Consider the following 19,187-nt stretch of genomic DNA (forward strand, 5'->3'; position numbering starts at 1 on the left):
CACCCGCTGTGGCAGAATGCCCCCCCACCCTGCCCCGACACACCCACTTTGGCGAAGCCCTGACCTCTTTCAAAGGAAAACTAGAGCCAAAAACGAACCAGCGCCTTTTCTAACGGGCTCAAGGAGAGGAACAGAGAGCCAGCAAAAGGTGGCTGGTGAATTTGCTTCAGAGAGGAAATGCTCCAGGACACAGAGCAAGAGGTCAGATAGGTCCGCTCAGTCTCAGAGAAATGACAGACAACGACCTCACTAAAAAGGAGCTCAGAAAAGAGATATAGTTCCCCAAAAGTGGTTCAAAAAATATGGACACAAAAAAGAGCAGAGCCCAGGAAGAACGTAAGTAGAAGAGAAACCTGCCCCCCCCAACAAAACCCCAATGTTTTATTGGGAGGAAATATGTATACGTTTGAAAATTAAAATAGAAAAAGACTTGTGTTATTTTTTGATGTGTGATTGGGAAGAAGTTAAACATGAAGGGCCCGGCATTCTGGCTTGTCCTTGCTCTGCTGGGGGTGGGGGAGGGTGGGAGGGTGGAAAGACCAAACTTTAGGTCAAACCAAGAGGGCATGATGGTGGTCTGAGCTGGCAGGGGGATGGACAGCATCACAGGCGTGATGGGGACAGATCTGAGCTGCTCCTTTGTCCTGTCTGGATGGAGAAGTCCCGACTGTCCCTGGAGCCCTGCACCTGCAGGACCAGGGTGGCTAAGGGACAAATGGAGGGACAGAAATGAACTGTTCTTGTGACCACCGTCTGAGTCCCCTGTCCTTGGAGGCCACTGCTGTAGATACAGGGACACATGGATATTTACATTGTTTCAAAGCCCCTCCCCACAAAACACTTATAACTTACAGGGGGAAAAAGAGTAACTTCATTTAGTTTTGACAAATTTATAGTCAGATATCCATATCCCTAAAGATCTTGATTGCAATGACAGTAACCCAAGTATTCCTGCTTAAAAAGGCTCATTCAACTGTACACCTAGCTTGTGAAGACTTTTTTTTTTTTAATTTTTTAAATTTTCTTTTTTTTTAAAGATTTTATTTATTTATTTTTCACAGAGAGAGAACATAAGCAGGAGGAGCGGGAGAGAGAGAAGAAAGCTTCACACTGAGTAGGGAGTCCAATGTGGGGCTCGATCTCACGACCTGAGCTGAAGGCAGATGCTTAACGACTGAGCCACCCAGGAACCCCTTGTGAAGACTTTCTAATATGTGAGGTATATATATACCATGATACTCTTTTTTCAAAAAATACAGAAATTAGGGGTACCTGGTGGCTCAGACAGTTAAGCGTTGGATTCCTCATTTCAGTTCAGGTCATGATCTCAGGGTCATGAGATCGGGACCTGCATCAGGCTCCATGCTGGGCGTGGAGTCTGCTTGCGATTCTCACCCTCCATCTGTCCTTCCCCTCCAGCTGGCATGCTCTCTCTCTCTAATAAAAAAAAATTAAAAAATACAAACACCGAAAATAACTTCCAAACCCAAGTCCTTATGCTTTTCTTTATCCACTCCTGGCCATCAGTGAAATTTCACATCTATATGAGGGGAGCCCTCGTTGGGAACTCTTTGAGGGGATTAAAAGGCAACATCTAGGTCTCTCCCTTCTGTTGTCTTCCACCTCCCAGTTGCCAGACACATTATGATTCTAGCATTCAATTTAGAGTCACTTTGGACCCTCTAGGATGGAAGGGTCGTCCTCTCACATACAAAAGACTGAAATAGTGTCCCAAAGAAATAATCTCAAAGGAGCCCAGGAAAGCCATAGATTTAATAGGAAATGTATTGAGCAAACAGATGGGATGCAGGTCAGAGATGGTCCAACCTTGTCTTCTATCTTACGTTCAGGCGATTCTTACTCCAGGAGGAGGTGGAATCAGCAGACCTCTGTACACCTGGCCCATCGTGGGTCTTTGACCATGTAGAACACTCGGAAGCTTTTTGGTTTAATTCCAGCTTTATAGTTACTGGATGGTCTGGATTTTAAAACCCATCATTGGCAGAGTCTTGAACGCTGTAATAGTCCATTATCCTTGGCAGAGCCACTCCAGGATCATAAAGAAAAGAGGCATCAGGAGGATCCACACAGGAGGCTTCTTGGCTGCTACAGTGGAGGCCAGGGTCCCCGACCTGTGCAGAGCAGGGAGGGAGCCAGAGTTTATTCCTGAGGTCAGGATGAGGGGAGTCCCCACCTAACAGGGACCAGATCACTCTTGGAACTTCAACCACTGCCCATTCCCTGCTCAGAGGTCAGAGGGTGCAGGGGTGTTGATGGCATGGGAGCTGTGCTTCTCCTGCTCAGGCTGACTCTATTCTCCCCCTGGGTCCCCCCGACTCGGGCTCAGACACACCACACTCCACAGCAGGAACCTGAGCAGGGGCACTTCCACAAAGTTCAAGAGCACAAAGTGGAGGCTGCATAGCAGGGCCCTGTGCAGGGAACAGGGTGACACCAGTGAGCTCTCTCTTCAAGGGCAGCCACAGCCCCTTCCTCCCTGACCTGACTCCTGAGCCCAGACCTGCAGGAAATGTAAGACTTGGCCCCTGCCAGGGAAGCCCCTCTGAGGGCACAGCCATCCTGCCCAACTAAGGCCAAGTCTTTAGGGGCCTCCCTGCAGGCTTAGCCTGGGGTCCAGAACCTCTGCCCCCTGATTTCTTCCTGCTTTTTTGGCTGCTCTCCCACAATTTCTTTCCACCTCACCTGCAGGCCAGCCAAGCTCAAGGCTTTACCTTTGCCTGTCTTTTCATTCTACTTATGTCCTACCTTGTGTCAGTTCTGCCCAAATTTCCATCTCTGATCTAATAGTACCTCTTTGAAGCAGAGGAACATCCCCCACCCTTGTCCACCTGGCTATTTACCTTCAGGATTCTCCTGGGTGAGGTCTCTCCCAGCTCTGACCCCACATGGTAGCACATATGAGGTGTTCTCTCTCATACAACCTGTATAGTGGACACGGGGTCTAGATGAATGATGGGCCATTGCTTACATCTGTCCCCCCTGGTGGTTGACCTCATTAATCAACTCTCTGACCCCCTTACCATCGGCCTCATCCTCTCCCCCACAAGCAAGGCCAGGACCCCCTGCAGACCAACCTTGCTCTGTCCTTCACTTGCCTTGAGCATGATGGGTCATGAGGTTTTCACAGGTGGTTTTCTGGAGAGAGAGGGCATGCTGCTTTGCCCTTCCTCAAAATATCCTTCAAGCCACTGTACTCTTTTCCCAAGTTCCACTCCCTGTGGGGCTGTTGTCCCATCTTTCCACCCCACAGGCTTCTTCCCATGCTCCTTGGTCTCCTCAAAGTCCTGCACCCTCCACTCCCCACTCAACAGAACAACTAGTCTCCAAACAGTCACCAGTAGGACAGAAGCTGGTTGTGAAGCATGAACCAAGTGCCTTGCCTCATTCAGAGGCATGACTGAACAAACTGCCGAGCAGGGCCAGGCTCCAAGGAATAGGGTCCTGGAGAAGGGTAAGAAGTAGGACTGAAGCTGGAAGGAAGCTGGCAGAGGGAGATATGGGAGACAGGACCCAGGGAGGGAATGCACCTTCACCCTGGTCTTTGATGGGGTGAAACTGGGGCAGTGTGTTTGCCCTTGGATGAAAGAGCTAATTGGTTGGCTTTGGATGATTCTTGAGGAGGGGTGGGATTCATGTTGATGTCCCAGCCTCTCTACCATGTTGGGAATGTGAGAAAGCAGGAATCCCAACTTCCCACTCCTTCCCAGCATTTCCCTAGCACTTGGGGAGGGCAGGGCTGGATCCATGGAACAGGTTCCTGCCCGTGACCATCTGTGGGCAGAATAACGACCCCTCTCAGAGATGTCCTAACTCCCAAACCTGTGAATGTGTTAGGGTACATGGCAAGGGGGAATTCATGATGCAGAGGGAGTTAAGATTGCCAACCAGCTGACCTTGAGATGGGGAGATTATCCTGGGTTACCTGGTGGACCTAATGTCATCAGCAGCGTGTTTAAAAGTGAAAGGACAGGGGAGAGCCAGTGTCCCAGTAATGTGATGTGAGGAGGACTCGACCACCACTGCTGGCTGTGAGGATGGAAGGGATCCCAAACCAGGGGGTGCAGGGCCTCCAGAGGCTGGAAAAGACAGGAAGGTCTTTTCCCTTAGAGCCTCCAGAAGGAACCAGCCCTGCTAGCACCTTGACTTTCGCCCAAGGAGACTCACTTCAGATTTCTGATCTCCAGAACCATAAGGTCATAAAACTTTTTTTGTCCTAAGCCATCAGGTTGATGGTGATTTGTTCTAGAAGCCACAGGAAAGGAATACAGAGCACTTCCCTTCTGGCCTGGAACCACCCACATCTCTTTGAGGTTCTTGTGGGTTGGGAGGCAGGTCAGAAGGAGACCAGAGCCTTCTCTCCTGCAGCCCAGCTGAAGCACTTTGTTAGGTTCCTCTTGGGGAATGAGGAGCACTTTAAGTGCTCAGAGGCATAAAGGGGGGGCCCAGGGCAGACCTTGCTGATTCTCCCCTGCACAGGAACCTTCAGTGGGACCAGTGGGAACTGTGACAGAGTGCCCCGAGCAGAGCGGTCACAGGGCAGCCGTGGGAAAGGTCTGCTGGGGTCCAGCTCTTCTCACCTACCGATGGGGTTGATCAGAGTCACGGGCTGGCTGTTGATGCCTTGGGTAAATGAAAGTGCTAGTGTGGTTCTTGTCATGGCCTGGGAAAATCTGTTGGATCTGGTGCTAAACACACAGAGCAGAGCAGGGTGTGAGCTTTCTCCACTCCTCACCCCCAGTTGAAGAAGCTTCTGCCTTAGGCTCATCACTCAGACACGTTGGTCTGCTCTTGCATCTTTTGGTTTCTCATCCCAAACATACAATTACTTCATTTGCAGAGAAACACCAGTTCACCACCGGGGGAGGCATGTTGGGTGGGGAGCTCTGGAGCAATTACATTCAGCTCAATCTCAGGGTCCTGTTTGGCACAGTTGAGCACGTCAGAGCCACGTTCCCACTCCTAGAGCTTTCAATCAGCCAGGCCAGCTCTTCTCTGAGTCTCTTGCCTGAAGCAGGCATGTGCCACCTGCCTTGAAGCTCTATGACCTACGAGCTGGCTGGCCCAGGGCCACCGCCCCCCCCCGCCAACCCCGTCTCTTGTAGCCACCCAGAGCCCATAGCCCTGCTGTCCCTCAGGTCCTGCCTGCCTCCCCAGGGCCTTTCTTATTGCACCGGGCCTGCCAGTGAAGTCTTGTCTGGTTGGAAGGTCCAGACTCCAAATCTCTGGCCCCAGTTCCTCCTGCAGTCTTGCACTCACCCACCCACCTTTGTTGTCTTTTTCAGTTAATGTCTGGAACATTCTACACCAGCATACCTGTCCACTGCACACATTTGCACACCAGATTTCCATATTCTAAGTGTGGAAAGTCTTTCTCTACTTATTAAATAGGCTAAAGAGTAGCAGATGTATTTCCTATTTAGAGTCTATGTGTCTGTGTGTCTGTGGGTCTGTATGTTGGAGAGAAGACCGAGAGGTCCAGATCTGGAGCTGTGTGTGGGGGTGCTACAGCCTGACTCCCTTTCCAAGCCTGTCTCCAGGGAGGCCCTAGTGCCTCTGGGGCAGCTGCAGTGGAGCCCAGAGTCCCCTCCAAGGCTCAGAGGCAGCCAGAGAGGGGGTCCCTGCACTCTGGTGGAGTTTGCCTTTCCTTGTCCCAGAAATGGCTTCAGAGTCCCTCGCCTGCTCCTTTGTGCTTATGTTGCCAGAGGAAGGAGGGAAAGAAGGAGGGGGCAGGGAGAGGGTCTCTTGTCCTATAGCTGAGACCATCAAGATAATGGATTTCTAGCACCCACTCCTCCCTGCACACCTGACAAGGCCCCACTCAGCCTGGGGCTGCACTGAGGGTGGACATGACCGGGAAAAGGGGAGCTGCCTTCCCTGGACAAGCCTGTCCTACCCGAGTCTCTGCTTCTCTGCTCCCTCTGGGGAGAGCAGATGGAGACATGCAGAGATGTGGGGCTTGCTCTTTCTTCCAGTTTTTCCCAGACTCTTGGTGCCTCCCACCATACTTGCTCACGCATGCTCACACATGCATACACACACACACACGCACACACAGGTGGAGTCTCAGGCATGTTTAGAGACTCCTCTCCCTCCATCAGGGAAGAGAGAGGAACAGTCTTGACTCTTCTGTGGGTGGTACCAGGGACCCAGAGCACAGGAGAAAGTAGTGCCTACCTGGGTTGACAGCATGTAAAATTTGAACCTGTTGTCATCTCCTATTTTCTCTATCCCACACCAGGAGGTGTCTGTGTCGTCATACCAGAGATCCTCCAAGGTCATGGTGAATACGTGTCGGCTGTGATTGCCCTGTATGGACGCCCTGCCCTTCTTCACCAGTTTCTCTGACCCAGTGGTTTTAACAATGATTTTGCAAGAATTCCAGTTGTAAGCGTGGCACCACCACTTCTCGTAGGATTCCCATCCTCAGCCATAGGCACAGCTTGTGACCAGTGTGCCCATCATTGTGCCTCTCACCATTCTTTCCTGGCAGATGGAGATGTGGGCTAGAAGACAGAAACCCAACATTCATGCCATCCTCCCTTGAGCCCAAGGCAGGTCCGGATGCTTCTGGGGCATCTGGCACTGCCCTAAGATCAGCCAGGAGCCTCTGCCCTCTGTCTAATCGCCACATCCCACCTGTCCCTTTAATGCCCTGCAGAATGTCTTTAGCTGTCCCCTCTCTCGGATGTCCGCCTTGGGGCTCCTAACTGCCCAACAGAGGTGCCTCCACTCACTCTCGATCCTACTGACAATGATCCCTCTCTTGCCTTCTGCCAACACCTCTCCCCAGCAGCACAGAGCCCACACTGCAGCCCCAGGTGTATTTCCGAATCCCAGACCTGGTGAGACAGTGGACGGAGCCCCCTCCCCAACCACCCCCTGACACTCTAACCCCAAAACACCTAAAATGCCTCACTCTCTAATCGACATGTGGCACAAAACTAAACACACACACACACACACATACACACACTCATGCAGGTGATTGCTTATTTTTTTACCTACACACCTTGCTCTTCTGTGACTCCATATCTTTGCACAAGCTGTTCCTTCGCCTGGGATGTTCTCTCTTCTATGCTTGAAGGAATCAAACCTTTATATTAATCCCTCAAGGTTCAGATCAAACAGTGTTTCTTCTATGGTATCTCCTGTTTGCAGCCACTTGATCTCTTCAGGTGACACCAGAGAACTTTGTCCCTTATTCCTTTGTTGCTCTTATGACACTGGAGGATGGTCTGGTCTTTAGTCATCCAGAGCAGAGACTTCGGCAGCCTGATGTGTGGGGTTGAGCAACTCTCCAGAGAGCCTGTCACCCCTGCTTTGCTGCCTTTCTTCCTCCCTCTACTCTGAGCTCTTCAGAAGAGAAGATCCCGGCTCTAGCTACAAGTCAAGACCAGTTGTGCAGGCTTTTAAGTGATCCAGATGCCTGAACCCCATCTTGACTGAGTGGGTCTCTGGTAGAGGCTGAGCATCTATGCTCTTTTAAAGTTCCTCAGGAATTCATGCATTTATTTATGTGTATATATGTTTGTGCATGTATGTGCTTATCATTTATCTATCTATCCATCCATCCATTCATTCATCTATCCAAGCAACCATTGATCCATCATCTGTCTATCCATCTATCTGCCAGGGTTGACAATCAGTGCTCTAAAAAACAGACACCGTTTATGTTATTTATTTTTATTTTCTTTCTCAATCATGAACTTAGTACCTGTCAGGTAACAAAACTAAAAAAAATTTTTTAAATGAATAAGCATCCGAATGAATGAAAGGTCCTGCCATTTCCCCTGGGATGGACCCTGTCTGTGTCCCGTCCCAGTCCTGCAGGTCCTCTGTCCTGAAGCCCCCATGTCATTCACCTTGGATGATGAGAAAGAACAGAACCGGGATCCTGCCTGCCTGGGTTGTCTCCCTGGTGCTCAGCTGATGCCCGTTGCCCTCCAGGTACTGGGACTGAGCTCAGAAGCAACCTGACTTGTTTTCTCCAAATTAATTTTTTTTAGTTTCTCTCATCTACTTCCCTTAATTTTTTTTCTTCAGTTACTTCCTAATTTCAATAACTGGGAGAGAAGCAGTGCCTTTCTTTGGATCGTATGGCTGATGTGATGAGGTGTGCCCTCTCCTTGCTCTAGCCCATCACCTCAGTATCCCCTGAAGTCTGTCACTGATGACCTTGTCTCCGGGGAGGGTCTCTGCCCCACTCTCTAGCACCATGTCCAGTCTCTGCACACCTACTTCCTGCCTCCCCCTTCCCCAGCCCAGTTCTGGACTTCCCTTGGCTACTGGCACCTTTGTAGAGCTGTCTACCCTGTGAGCAGCTCAGATGTGCTCAAAATACAATTTCTTGTCATCTTCATTCCTAAAGACAATTTGCCCACGGCCTCCCTCTCCACCTGCCTCCACCAGACTAGCCTTCCTTTTTTTTTTAATATTTTATTTTTATTTATTTGAGAGAGACAGAGATAGTGAGAGAGAGCTCAAGCAGGAAGGAGGGGGAGAAGCAGACACCCCACAGAGCAGGGAGCCCCATGTGGGGCTTAATCTGAGGACCCTGGGATCAGGACCTGAGCCGAAGGCAGATGCTTAACCATCTGAACCACCCAGGCACCCCTAGCCTTCCTAAAACAAAGCCCATGGGGTCTTCTTCCTGACACTTGACACCTTCAGTAAATCTTCCGGGATGGGAGGATAGGAGGTAGAGCGGCCAAGCGCTTTGCCAGCAGGAGGAGGAGAGGGTGGGGTGAGCCAGCCCGAGGGAATGAAGGGGAGCAAGAGTTCTTGTTCCCTTCAAGGTCCTTCTAGCTGGACAAAGAAGCAAATTGACATGAGACAGATTAACAGGAGAAAATAAAATTTAATAGCATATGTATAGGGATTCCACACAGACATGGCAGTTGGCATAATGGGGTACAAATATTGTCCTGAATTAAGAAAACTGGGCAGGGGCTTGGGACTTCAAAGAGAAAGAACACAATTCACAGGAAGATGAAAACCAGTAAATGTTTCGTAGACAAATGTTTGTTCTGCCATGTAGTTGGGTTCGTCAGAGAAAATTTCAATTTAAACTTCTCTGAAGTTTCACACATTAAAAGTTGCGCTGGTGGGATGTTTCTTCCCATTGAACTGGTCTATTAGTCCTGACAGTAGGTCAGTTTAGGCAAACTCATTTCAGAAGACAGAGATACAGGTGTATTCTCAACATTAGGACTATGGAGGAAGTCATCAGGTAATAAATAAGAGGCATTTCTATGGAAACAAAAATAAAACAATGGTTAATGACTGGATCAAATGTTAAGCCAGTCTCTGAGTTCTGAGGGCAGCCAGGGGAGCAGACTTCTAGATGTCAACTCAAAGCAACTTCAGGTAGAGTGAGGGCAGGTTGTGACAATCAGACAGAACCTCCGAGTCTGTAGTTCAAATGTCTCTGGTGGTCTGAGTGGCCCATTGAGCAATTGGCGCAAAGATTGTCTATGTGTGAGCTATTCTGCTGATTTCTCTGAAGTGTTCATCAAGTTGTTCAGGAAAAATGGCAGTTTTTGTTCCCAATGATTCCAAGTCAGAAAGGTGGGAGAAAACTCAAAATGTTACTGTGAAGAGTGGTAGCCAGGAGGTGGAAGACACTAGAAGGAATCAGGACCTAGTCCCATTTATAATGATTAGAATAAAAATCTGATAAGTACAAAATGTATTATTGAAACATATTTTGTCTCTATAATCATCCTCATTATTAGCAAAGATAACCATGTTAACACTAATTTGTTTGCAAAATAAGTCTAGTTTCAAAGAAAAAAAATTCCTGATTATTTACATAAGTGCAGCAGGAAGGGTGGTTGACTCTTTAAAACCTGCTTTGCTACAAGTTTTCATAAGGAATCTCCAGATGAACTTTAACAGGCTCTCGTGGTCAGAAGCCAAGCCAGATACTTGCAAACAGACTTTGCCTGCAGTACCTATAGATTTGGGTGCATTCCTTTCTTCTCCATTCCCCAAACATCCTGTGGTTCCTGCACCTGCCAGGATTTGATCTTCTTTATTCACCTGGTAAGGCTGCTGGGAACTCTGTAAGCAAGGTAGCAGTCAGGTATTTCCAAGGGGCTCTGTTGGCTCCATAAAGTCAACCTGAGCTACGGTTGTTGGGTCACACCTGAGCCTATGCATGTCCCCCCAAATTGGACATTCCAGTCCACATCTTGTACCTATAACCAGTGTTTCCAACTGTGTCCAGTCATAAAGAGAAGACATTCTTTTTTTCTTTAAATTTTTTATTGTTCTGTTAATCACCATACATTACATCATTAGTTCTTGATGTAGTGTTCCATGATTCAATGTTTGTGCACAACACCCAGTGCTCCACGCAGAACGTGCCCTCCCCAATACCCATCACCAGGCTAACACATCCACCCAACCCCCCATAGAACCCTCAGTTTGTTTTTCAGAGTCCATCGCCTCTCATGGTTCGTCTCCCCGTCCAATTAACTCCCCTTCATTCTTCCCCTCCTGCTATCTTCTTCTTTTTTTTTTTCTTAACATATATTGCATTATTTGTTTCAGAGGTACAGATCTGTGATTCAACAGTCTTGCACAATTCACAGCGCTCACCATAGCACATACCCTCCCCAATGTCTATCATCACCAGGCCCCCAAACCCTCCCACCCTCCCACCGCTCCAGCAACCCTCAGTTTGTTTTCTGAGATTAAGAATTCCTCCTATCAGTGAGGTCGTATGATACATGTCTTTCTCTGATTGACTTATTTCACTCAACATAACACCCTCCAGTTCCATCCACGTCATTGCACATGGCAAGATCTCATTCCTTTTGATGGCTGCATAATATTCCATTGTGTATATATACCACATCTTCTTTATCCATTCATCTCTCGATGGACATCTTGGCTCTTTCCAGAGTTTGGCTATTGTGGACATTGCTGCTATAAACATTGGGGTGCACGTACCCCTTCGGATCCCTACATTTGTATCTTTAGGGTAAATACCCAGGAGTGCAATTGTTGGATCATATGGTAGCTCTATTTTCAACTGTTTGAGGAACCTCCATACTGTTTTCCAGAGTGGCAGCACCAGCTTGCATTCCCACCAACAGTGTAGGAGGATTCCCCTTTCTCCACATCTCCGCCAACAACTGTCGTTTCCTGACTTGTTAATTTTAGCCGTTCTGACTGGTGTGAGGTGGTATCTCATTGAGGTTTTGATTTGGATTTCCCTGATGCCGAGCGATGTTGAGCACTTTTTCATGTGTCTGTTGGCCATTTGGATGTCTTCTTTGGAAAAATGTCTGTTCATGTCTTCTTCTGCCCATTTCTTGATTGGATTATTTGTTCTTTGGGTGTTGAGTTTGATAAGTTCTTTATAGATTTTGGATACTAGCCCTTTATCTGATATGTCATTTGCAAATATTTTCTCCCATTCTGTCGGTTGTCTTTTGGTTTTGTGGACTGTTTCTTTTGCTGTGCAAAAGCTTTTTATCTTGATGAAGTCCAATAGTTCATTTTTGCCCTGGCTTCCCTTGCCTTTGGCGATGTTTCTAGGAAGAAGTTGCTGTGGCTGAGGTCGAAGAGGTTGCTGCCTGTGTTCTCCTTTAGGATTTTGATGGACTCCTGTCTCACGTTTAGGTCTTTCAACCATTTGGAGTCTATTTTTGTGTGTGGTGTAAGGAAATGGTCCAGTTTCATTCTTCTGCCTGTGGCTGTCCAATTTTCCCAACACCATTTGTTGAAGAGACTGTCTTTTTGCCATTGGACATTCTTTCCTGCTTTGTCAAAGATAAGTTGACCATAGAGTTGAGGGTCCATTTCTGGGCTCTCAATTCTGTTCCATTGATCGATGTGTCTGTTTTTGTGACAGTACCATACTGTCTTGATGATGCTTTGTAATAGAGCTGGAAGCCGGAATTGTGATGCCGCCAGCTTTGCTTTTCTTTTTCAAGATTCCTCTGGGTATTCAGGGTCTCTTCTGGTTCCATACACATTTTAGGATTATTTGTTCCATTTCTTTGAAAAAAGTGGATGGTATTTTGATGGGGATTGCATTGAATGTATAGATTGCTCTAGGTAGCACTGACATCTTCACAATGTTTTTTCTCCCAATCCATGAGCATGGAACGTTTTTCCATTTCTTTGTGTCTTCTTCAATTTCTTTCCTGAGTATTTTATAGTTTTCTGAGTACAGATCCTTTGCCTCTTTGGTTAAATTTATTCCTAGGTATCTTATGGTTTTGGGTGCAATTGTAAATGGGATTGACTCCTTGATTTGTCTCTCTTCTGTCTTGTTGTTGGTGTATAGGAATGCCACTGATTTCTGTGCATTGATTTTATATCCTGCTACTTTACTGAATTCCTGTATGAGTTCTAGCAGTTTTGGAGTGGAGTCTTTTGGGTTTTCTACATACAGTATCATATCATCTGCAAAGAGTGAGAGTTTGACTTCCTCTTGGCCGATTTGGATGCCTTTGATTTCTTTTTGTTGTCTGATTGCTGTGGCTAGGACTTCTAATACTATGTTGAATAGCAGTGCTGATAGTGGACATCCCTGCCGCGTTCCTGACCTTAGGGGAAAAGCTCTCAGCTTTTCCCCATTGAGAATGATATTCGCTGTGGGTTTTTCATAGATGGCTTTTATGATATTGAGGTATGTACCCTCTATCCCTCTACTCTGAAGAGTTTTGATCAAGAAAGAATGCTGTACTTTGTCAAATGCTTTTTCTGCATCTATTGAGAGGATCATATCATTCTTGTTCTTTCTTTTGTTAATGTATTGTATCACGTTGATCGATTTGCGGATGTTGAACCAACCTTGCAGCCCAGGGATAAATCCCACTTGGTTGTGGTGAATAATCCTTTTAATGTACTGTTGGATCCTATTGGCTAGTATTTTGGTGAGAATTTTTGCATCCATGTTCATCAAGGATAGTGGTCTGTAATTCTCCTTTTTGATGGGGTCTTTGTCTGGTTTTGGGATCAAGGTAATGCTGGCCTCATAAAATGAGTTTGGAAGTTTTCCTTCCATTTCTATTTTTTGGAACAGTTTCAGGAGAATAGGTATGAATTCTTCTTTCAATGTCTGATAGAATTCCCCTGGGAAGCCAACTGGCCCTGGGCTTTTGTTTGTTGGGAGATTTTTGATGACTGCTTCAATTTCCTTAGTGGTTATAGGTCTGTTCAGGTTTTCTATTTCTTCCTGGTTCAGTTTTGGTAGTTGATACATCTCTAGGATTCACCCATTTCTTCCAGGTTATCTAATTTGCTGGCATAGGGTTGCTCATAATATGTTCTTAGAATTGTTTGTATTTCTTTGGTGTTGGTTGTGATCTCTCCTCTTTCATTCATAATTTTGTTGATTCGGGTCATTTCTCTTTTCTTTTTGATCAGTCTGGCCAGGGGTTTATCAATCTTGTTAATTCTTCCAAAGAACCAGCTCCTAGTTTCGTTGATCTGTTCTACTGTTCTTTTGGTTTCTAGTTCATTGATTTCTGCTCTGATCTTTATTATTTCTCTTCTCCTGCTGGGTTTAGGCTTTATTTGCTGTTCTTTCTCTAGCTCCTTTAGGTGTAGGGTTAGGTTGTGTATTTGAGACCTTTCTTGTTTCTTGAGAAAGGCTTGTATGGCTGTATACTTTCCTCTCAGGACTGCCTTTGCTGCATCCCAAAGATTTTGAACAGTTGTGTTTTCATTTTCATTGGTTTCCATTAATTTTTTAAATTCTTCTTTAATTTCCTGGTTGACCCATTCATTCTTCAGTAGGATGCTCTTTAGCCTCCATGTATTTGAGTTCTTTCCGACATTCCTCTTGTGATTGAGTTCTAGTTTCAGAGCATTGTGATCTGAAAGCATGCAGGGAATAATTCCAATCTTTTGGTAGCCGTTTGAGACCTGATTTGTGACCTAGGATGTGATCAATTCTGGAGAATGTTCCCTGGGCACTAGAGAAGAATGTGTATTCCGTTGCTTTGGGATGCAATGTTCTGAATATGTCTGTGAAGTCCATTTGGTCCAGTGTGTCATTTAAAGTCTTTATTTCCTTGTTGATCTTTTGCTTAGATGATCTGTCCATTTCAGTGAGGGGGGTGTTAAAGTCCCCCACTATTATTGTATTGTTGTCAATGTGTTTCTTTGCTTTGGTTATTAATTGCTTTGTATAATTGTCTGCTCCCACGTTAGGGGCATAGATATTTACAATTGTTAGATCTTCTTGTTGGATAGACCCTTTAAATAGGATATAGTGTTCTTCCTCATCTCTTATTACAGTCTTTGTTTTAAAATCTAATTGGTCTGTTATAAGAATTGCCACCCCAGCTTTCTTTTGGTGTCCATTAGCATGGTAATGGTAATGGACACCCCACAGTTTCAATGATGGGGTGTCTTTGGGTCTAAAATGAGTCTCTTGCAGACAGCATATTGATGGGTCTTGTTTTTTAATCCAATCTGATAGCCTGTGTCTTTTGATTGGGGCATTGAGCCCATTTACATTCAGGGTAACTATTGAAAGGTATGCATTTAGTGCCATTGTATTGCCTGTAAGGTGACTGTTACTGTATATTGTCTGTGTTCCTTTCTGGTCTATGCTGCTTTTAGGCTCTCTCTTTGCTTAGAGGACCCCTTTCAATATTTCTTGGAGGGCTGGTTTCATGTTTGCAAATTCCTTTAGTTTTTGTTTGTCCTGGAAGCTTTTTCTCTCTCCTTGTATTTTCAATGATAGCCTAGCTGGATATAGTATTCTTGGCTCCATATTTTTCTTGTTTAGTGCTCTGAGGATATCATGCCAGTCCTTTCTGGCCTGCCAGGTGTCTATGGATAGGTCTGTTGCCAATCTAATGTTTCTACCATTATCGGTTACATATCTCTTCTCCCGAGCTGCTTTCAAGATTTTTTCTTTGTCTCTGAGACTTGTAAGTTTTAGTATTAGATGTTGGGTTGTTGACCTATTTTTATTGATTTTGAGAGGGGTTCTCTGTGCCTCCTGGATTTTGATGCCTGTTTCCTTCCCCACATTAGGGAAGTTATCTGCTTTAATTTGCTCCAATATACCTTCTGCCCCTCTCTCTCTTTCTTCTTCTTCTGGGATCCCAATTATACTAATGTTGTTTCATCCTATCGTATCACTTATCTCTCGAATTCTGCCCTCGTGATCAAGTAGTTGTTTATCTCTCTTTTTCTCAGCTTCTTTATTTTCCCTCATTTGGTCTTCTATATCGCTGATTCTCTCTTCTGCCTCATTTATCCTATCAGTTAGTGCCCCCATTTTTGATTGCACGTCATTAATAGCCTTTTTGATTTCGACTGGGTTAGATTTTAGTTCTTTTATTTCTCCAGAAAGGGTTTCTCTAATAACTTCCATGCTTTTTTCAAGCCCAGCTAGTAACTTTAAAATCATGATTCTGAACTCTAGGTCCGACATCTTACTAATGTCCATATTGAGTAGGTCCCTGGCTGACGATACTACCTCTTGTTTTTTTTGCTGAGGTGATTTTTTTCGTCTTGTCATTTTGTCCAGAGGAGAATAGATGAATGAGAGAACAAAATGCTAACAGGTTAACAACGTCCCCAGCAAATATACTGTATACAAATCAGAAAAGACCTGAAACCAGGGGAAAACAAAGCCAAAGAAAGAAAAAAGAAAGAGAAAAAAAAAAAAGAAAAAGGAAAAGATAAAAACAAACAAAAACAGAACAAAACAAAAAAACAGAATATGACCAAATATGATCAGGCTAGTGTATAGATCTGTGCCATACACTAGAATTTGGGTGTAGTTTGGTCTGTTAGAAGAAAGTGCCTCCTAAAATTTTAAAGAAAGAAAGACTTACATAAGTCCAAAATAAGGGTTGATACAATGAAGGGATGGAATATGACTGTAAAGATGAAAATTATAAAAGATTTTATAAAAGGAATTGATAAGATAAGAAGTTGTTTGAAAAAAGAAAGATTAAAAAAAAAAGGGAGAGAATGTGATCAGGCAGGAGACTAGAACAAAGGCATACACTAGTGATTTAGGGTATATTTTGATGTGTTAGAAGAAACTGTATCTCAAAATTTTAAAGAGAGAACAACTTATATATATATGCCACAAATAAGGGTAACTACTATGAAGGGATAAAATACGACTCTAAAAATAAAAAATAAAAATGTTTTTTTAAAAAAGGGATTGATAAGATGTTGTTTGAAAAAGGGAAAAAGAAAAATAAAAAAAACAGTTAAAAAATTAACTTTGAAATTAATGAATCATGGTTAAAAAGCCATGAATTCTATGTGCAGTATTCCCTTAGCGCTGGAGTTCTCCAGTTCTCCTTGATCGGTAAACTTGGTCTTTGTTGGCTGTTCGTGCTGATCTTCTGGGGGAGGTGCCTGTTGCCGTGGTTCCCAAATGTCTTTGCTGGAGGCTGAATTGTCCCACCCTTGTCGGTCTGGGATAAGCAATCTGCTCGGGTTTGCTCTCGGGAGCTTTTGTTCCCTGCAAGCTTTCCGTACAGCTTTGGAGGATGAGAGTGAAAATGGCAGCCTCCCAATCTCCGCCCGGAGGAGCCGAGAACTCGGGGCCCCTCTCCTCAGTGCGCCCCCAGAGAAAAGCAGTCACTCCCGTCTCCCCGGTCCCCGGCCACATTCCGTGCTCACCCGGCCTGTGACCGAGCGTGTCTATCTCTGGCTCACGACCCCGTTTGGTGTCTCCAAACCCAGCAGATCCCTGCGGTGCGCTCCCGCGCCGCTCCTCCCAGGGGAGGAAGGAGAGTCTCCCCGGCTCTGCCGCTTGTTGGGTCCCTGCTGGAGGAGAAGTGGCCCAACTGGGCCGCGGATCACATTTTATGGCAACCCCGAGCTGAGAGCCCGCGCCTCGGCTCCGTCTCTGCAGCCGGCTTCCCCGCTCCGATACCTGGGAGCTCTGCCGCACTCAGGCACCCCTGGTCTTTCTGTGACCCTGAGGGTCCTGAGACCACACTGTCCCGCGAGGGTTCCACCCCCCGCTTAGCCACTGGAGCAATGTCCCTCAGCAGAGCTGACTTCTAAAATTCCGATTTTGTGCTCCGCGGCTCTATCACTTGCCAGAAGTGGCTGACGGAGGCCCCCTCCCCCGCTGTCTATCCTCCCGAATATCGCCTCAGATTCACTTCTCCGCACGTCCTACCTTCCAGAAAGTGGTTGCTTTTCTGTTCAGAGAGTTGTTGCTATTCTTTTCTTCAATATCCTGTTGAGTTCGTAGGTGTTCAGAATGGTTTGATCCCTACTCAGCTGAATTCCTTAGACCAGAGGAAATCCAGGTCTCCTACTCCTCTGCCATCTTGCTCAGCCCCTAGGGAAGACATTCTTACTGAACTGAACAAATAGATTGCCATAAAAACAGAAGAATACTCACTGAGTTTGAATTCTGGAGGGTTCAGGGAGGGGCAAAGAGAAATGTTTGTATTTTGTTCACAAAGGTATATTTTATCAAATTGCTGTAAGTCAGCTTAAGAGACAAAGTTTCCTTAAATCTGCAAAAGCAAAGCACTAAAAAAAAGTAGCTAAGTTTTGAACAAAACAAAAAGTCATAAAGAGTATAATTAATTATTCTCAAGTTGTTTAGAATCATATTAACTTGATTCTGCATGGATCCAGTTTTTGCACTAGTTCTGGAAATTTTCACTTCTTTTCGATTTATGGTCTTAAGGTTATCAGAAATTTGTACTCAGATTTTTTTCTATGAATCTCATTTGGAAAGGAAGAACATCTGTAGGTTTATTGAGGCATCTGAGTATAAGTGTAAGTGTTTGTAAATGAGCAAAGACTTAGAAATGGCCAAGGTTGGAGATCTGCTTAAGCATTCCTTCCAGTGTAGCCAATAAGGAAATCTGGTTATTTCTATGACACACAACATTTTGAGATAATATCATACCAGGACATCAGATTTCTAGAAGTTTCATATAATTTTTAGGACATGTATTTTAATACTATCTACATAAATTCATAACACTTATTTGGCTATGCTTCCCATAGAAGTTTAGGTACCAAATAAGACTCATTAGTTTAACTGGTCACAGAATCTCTGAAAGGTTCCACATGAACTTTGGAACACCCCAGACTGTGGTCAAAAGACTTTATTTTAGAATTTGATTTTGGGAAGTATGTCACAAAATATCAAAGTGGTTTGAAAGTTTGAATAGGATCACAAATCTTTATGAAACAATATTTAATTATCCCTTTATTTGAAATGACAATAAAAGATACTCAAGGCAAAAACAGAAAGTTACATCATTGTGAGCAAAATGTAACTCCCTTCATACTAAGACTCAGTGTTAAGTAATCAAAGATGTGATAAACACAGGAAATTATTTTGGCAACAAGAATGATTTTTTAGGCAGATACTTTAAAAGAGAAAGAAAAAGTTTTGCTTATAATTTCTTATGGAGAGCAGACCAGTTCAAGAAAACTCTATACTTTTAACAGAGAGAAAACAAAAACTTTGCACCAGTGCACTTTTGAGGTTAAAACTCATTTAGTTATTTAAATGTATCATAATCTTAGCCAGTATTGGCCATACATAAAATTTCTTTCCAAGGATCCTTTCTTCATAAACCTAGAACATTCTTTTTTACATTTAGATGTTGTCTTAAATGTTTCCTCTTGAAATAACTGGTCCCAGATTAGGACAAACTTATTTTCTTTTCCTCAATAAATAAGTCTTTTTATTCTTCACACTTTTTCTTACCAACAGCACATATCTTACTTTCTTCACGTACAGAGTTATTTCCCTTGTTATTTCTAGTGATCTTAGTTATGTTTATCAGAATCCTTTTTTTCTAATATACATGATTTTATTACAAATTTTTTTAAAAAACAAAATGCAAAATTCTAAAAACCACAAAATTTACTATTGATACTAATTCTTACAAGTTTGCAGTGCTACAATACACAAGTCAAGAAATTAAGAAAACCATTAAATATTTAGAAACATTCAACATCAGAAGCTTTAAAATCTAACTGTATGTAGTAGCCCCTCAAAAAGCTACAACCTGCATTTTTAAAAAAGTATTTTCTCTACAAAGACTCTTATCAGCTATACAAAAATCTGTACAGTTTTTATACTGAAGCTAATATTGAGCTGCACTTGAATTCACATTCTTAGCAAAACAATTGCCTGAGCACACACGCACACTCCACACATATCATTACAGGATAGCCAT

At 44.5% G+C, this 19,187-nt stretch overlaps 1 protein-coding gene across 1 annotated transcript; it reads right to left on the reverse strand.

The window, feature by feature from the left end:
* Positions 1-2,029: 2,029 nt before the first annotated feature.
* Positions 2,030-10,654, reverse strand: LOC148163362 (CMRF35-like molecule 1). Its single transcript, XM_088027054.1, has 4 exons — positions 10,636-10,654; positions 6,196-6,443; positions 4,603-4,706; positions 2,030-2,132 (listed from the first exon to the last, which is right to left on the reverse strand). Exons 1-4 carry the CDS (start codon positions 10,652-10,654, stop codon positions 2,030-2,032), a joined length of 474 nt encoding a protein of 157 aa, XP_087883180.1.
* Between the last annotated feature and the right edge of the window lie 8,533 nt (positions 10,655-19,187).

This window comes from Eumetopias jubatus, unplaced genomic scaffold (genome assembly GCF_037043125.1).
Source record: "Eumetopias jubatus isolate StellerSeaLion01/CBP00866 unplaced genomic scaffold, mEumJub1_p1.0 scaffold_10, whole genome shotgun sequence".
In the NCBI taxonomy this organism is placed as follows: domain Eukaryota; kingdom Metazoa; phylum Chordata; class Mammalia; order Carnivora; family Otariidae; genus Eumetopias; species Eumetopias jubatus.

Coding starts and splice junctions, on each gene's coding strand:
- LOC148163362 (XM_088027054.1), bottom strand. Junction 4,707..6,195: donor TTTACATGCTGTCAACCCAG/GTAGGCACTACT, acceptor CTGTGTGTTTAG/CACCAGATCCAACAGATTTT. Junction 2,133..4,602: donor GACTCTGATCAACCCCATCG/GTAGGTGAGAAG, acceptor TGCTCTGCACAG/GTCGGGGACCCTGGCCTCCA.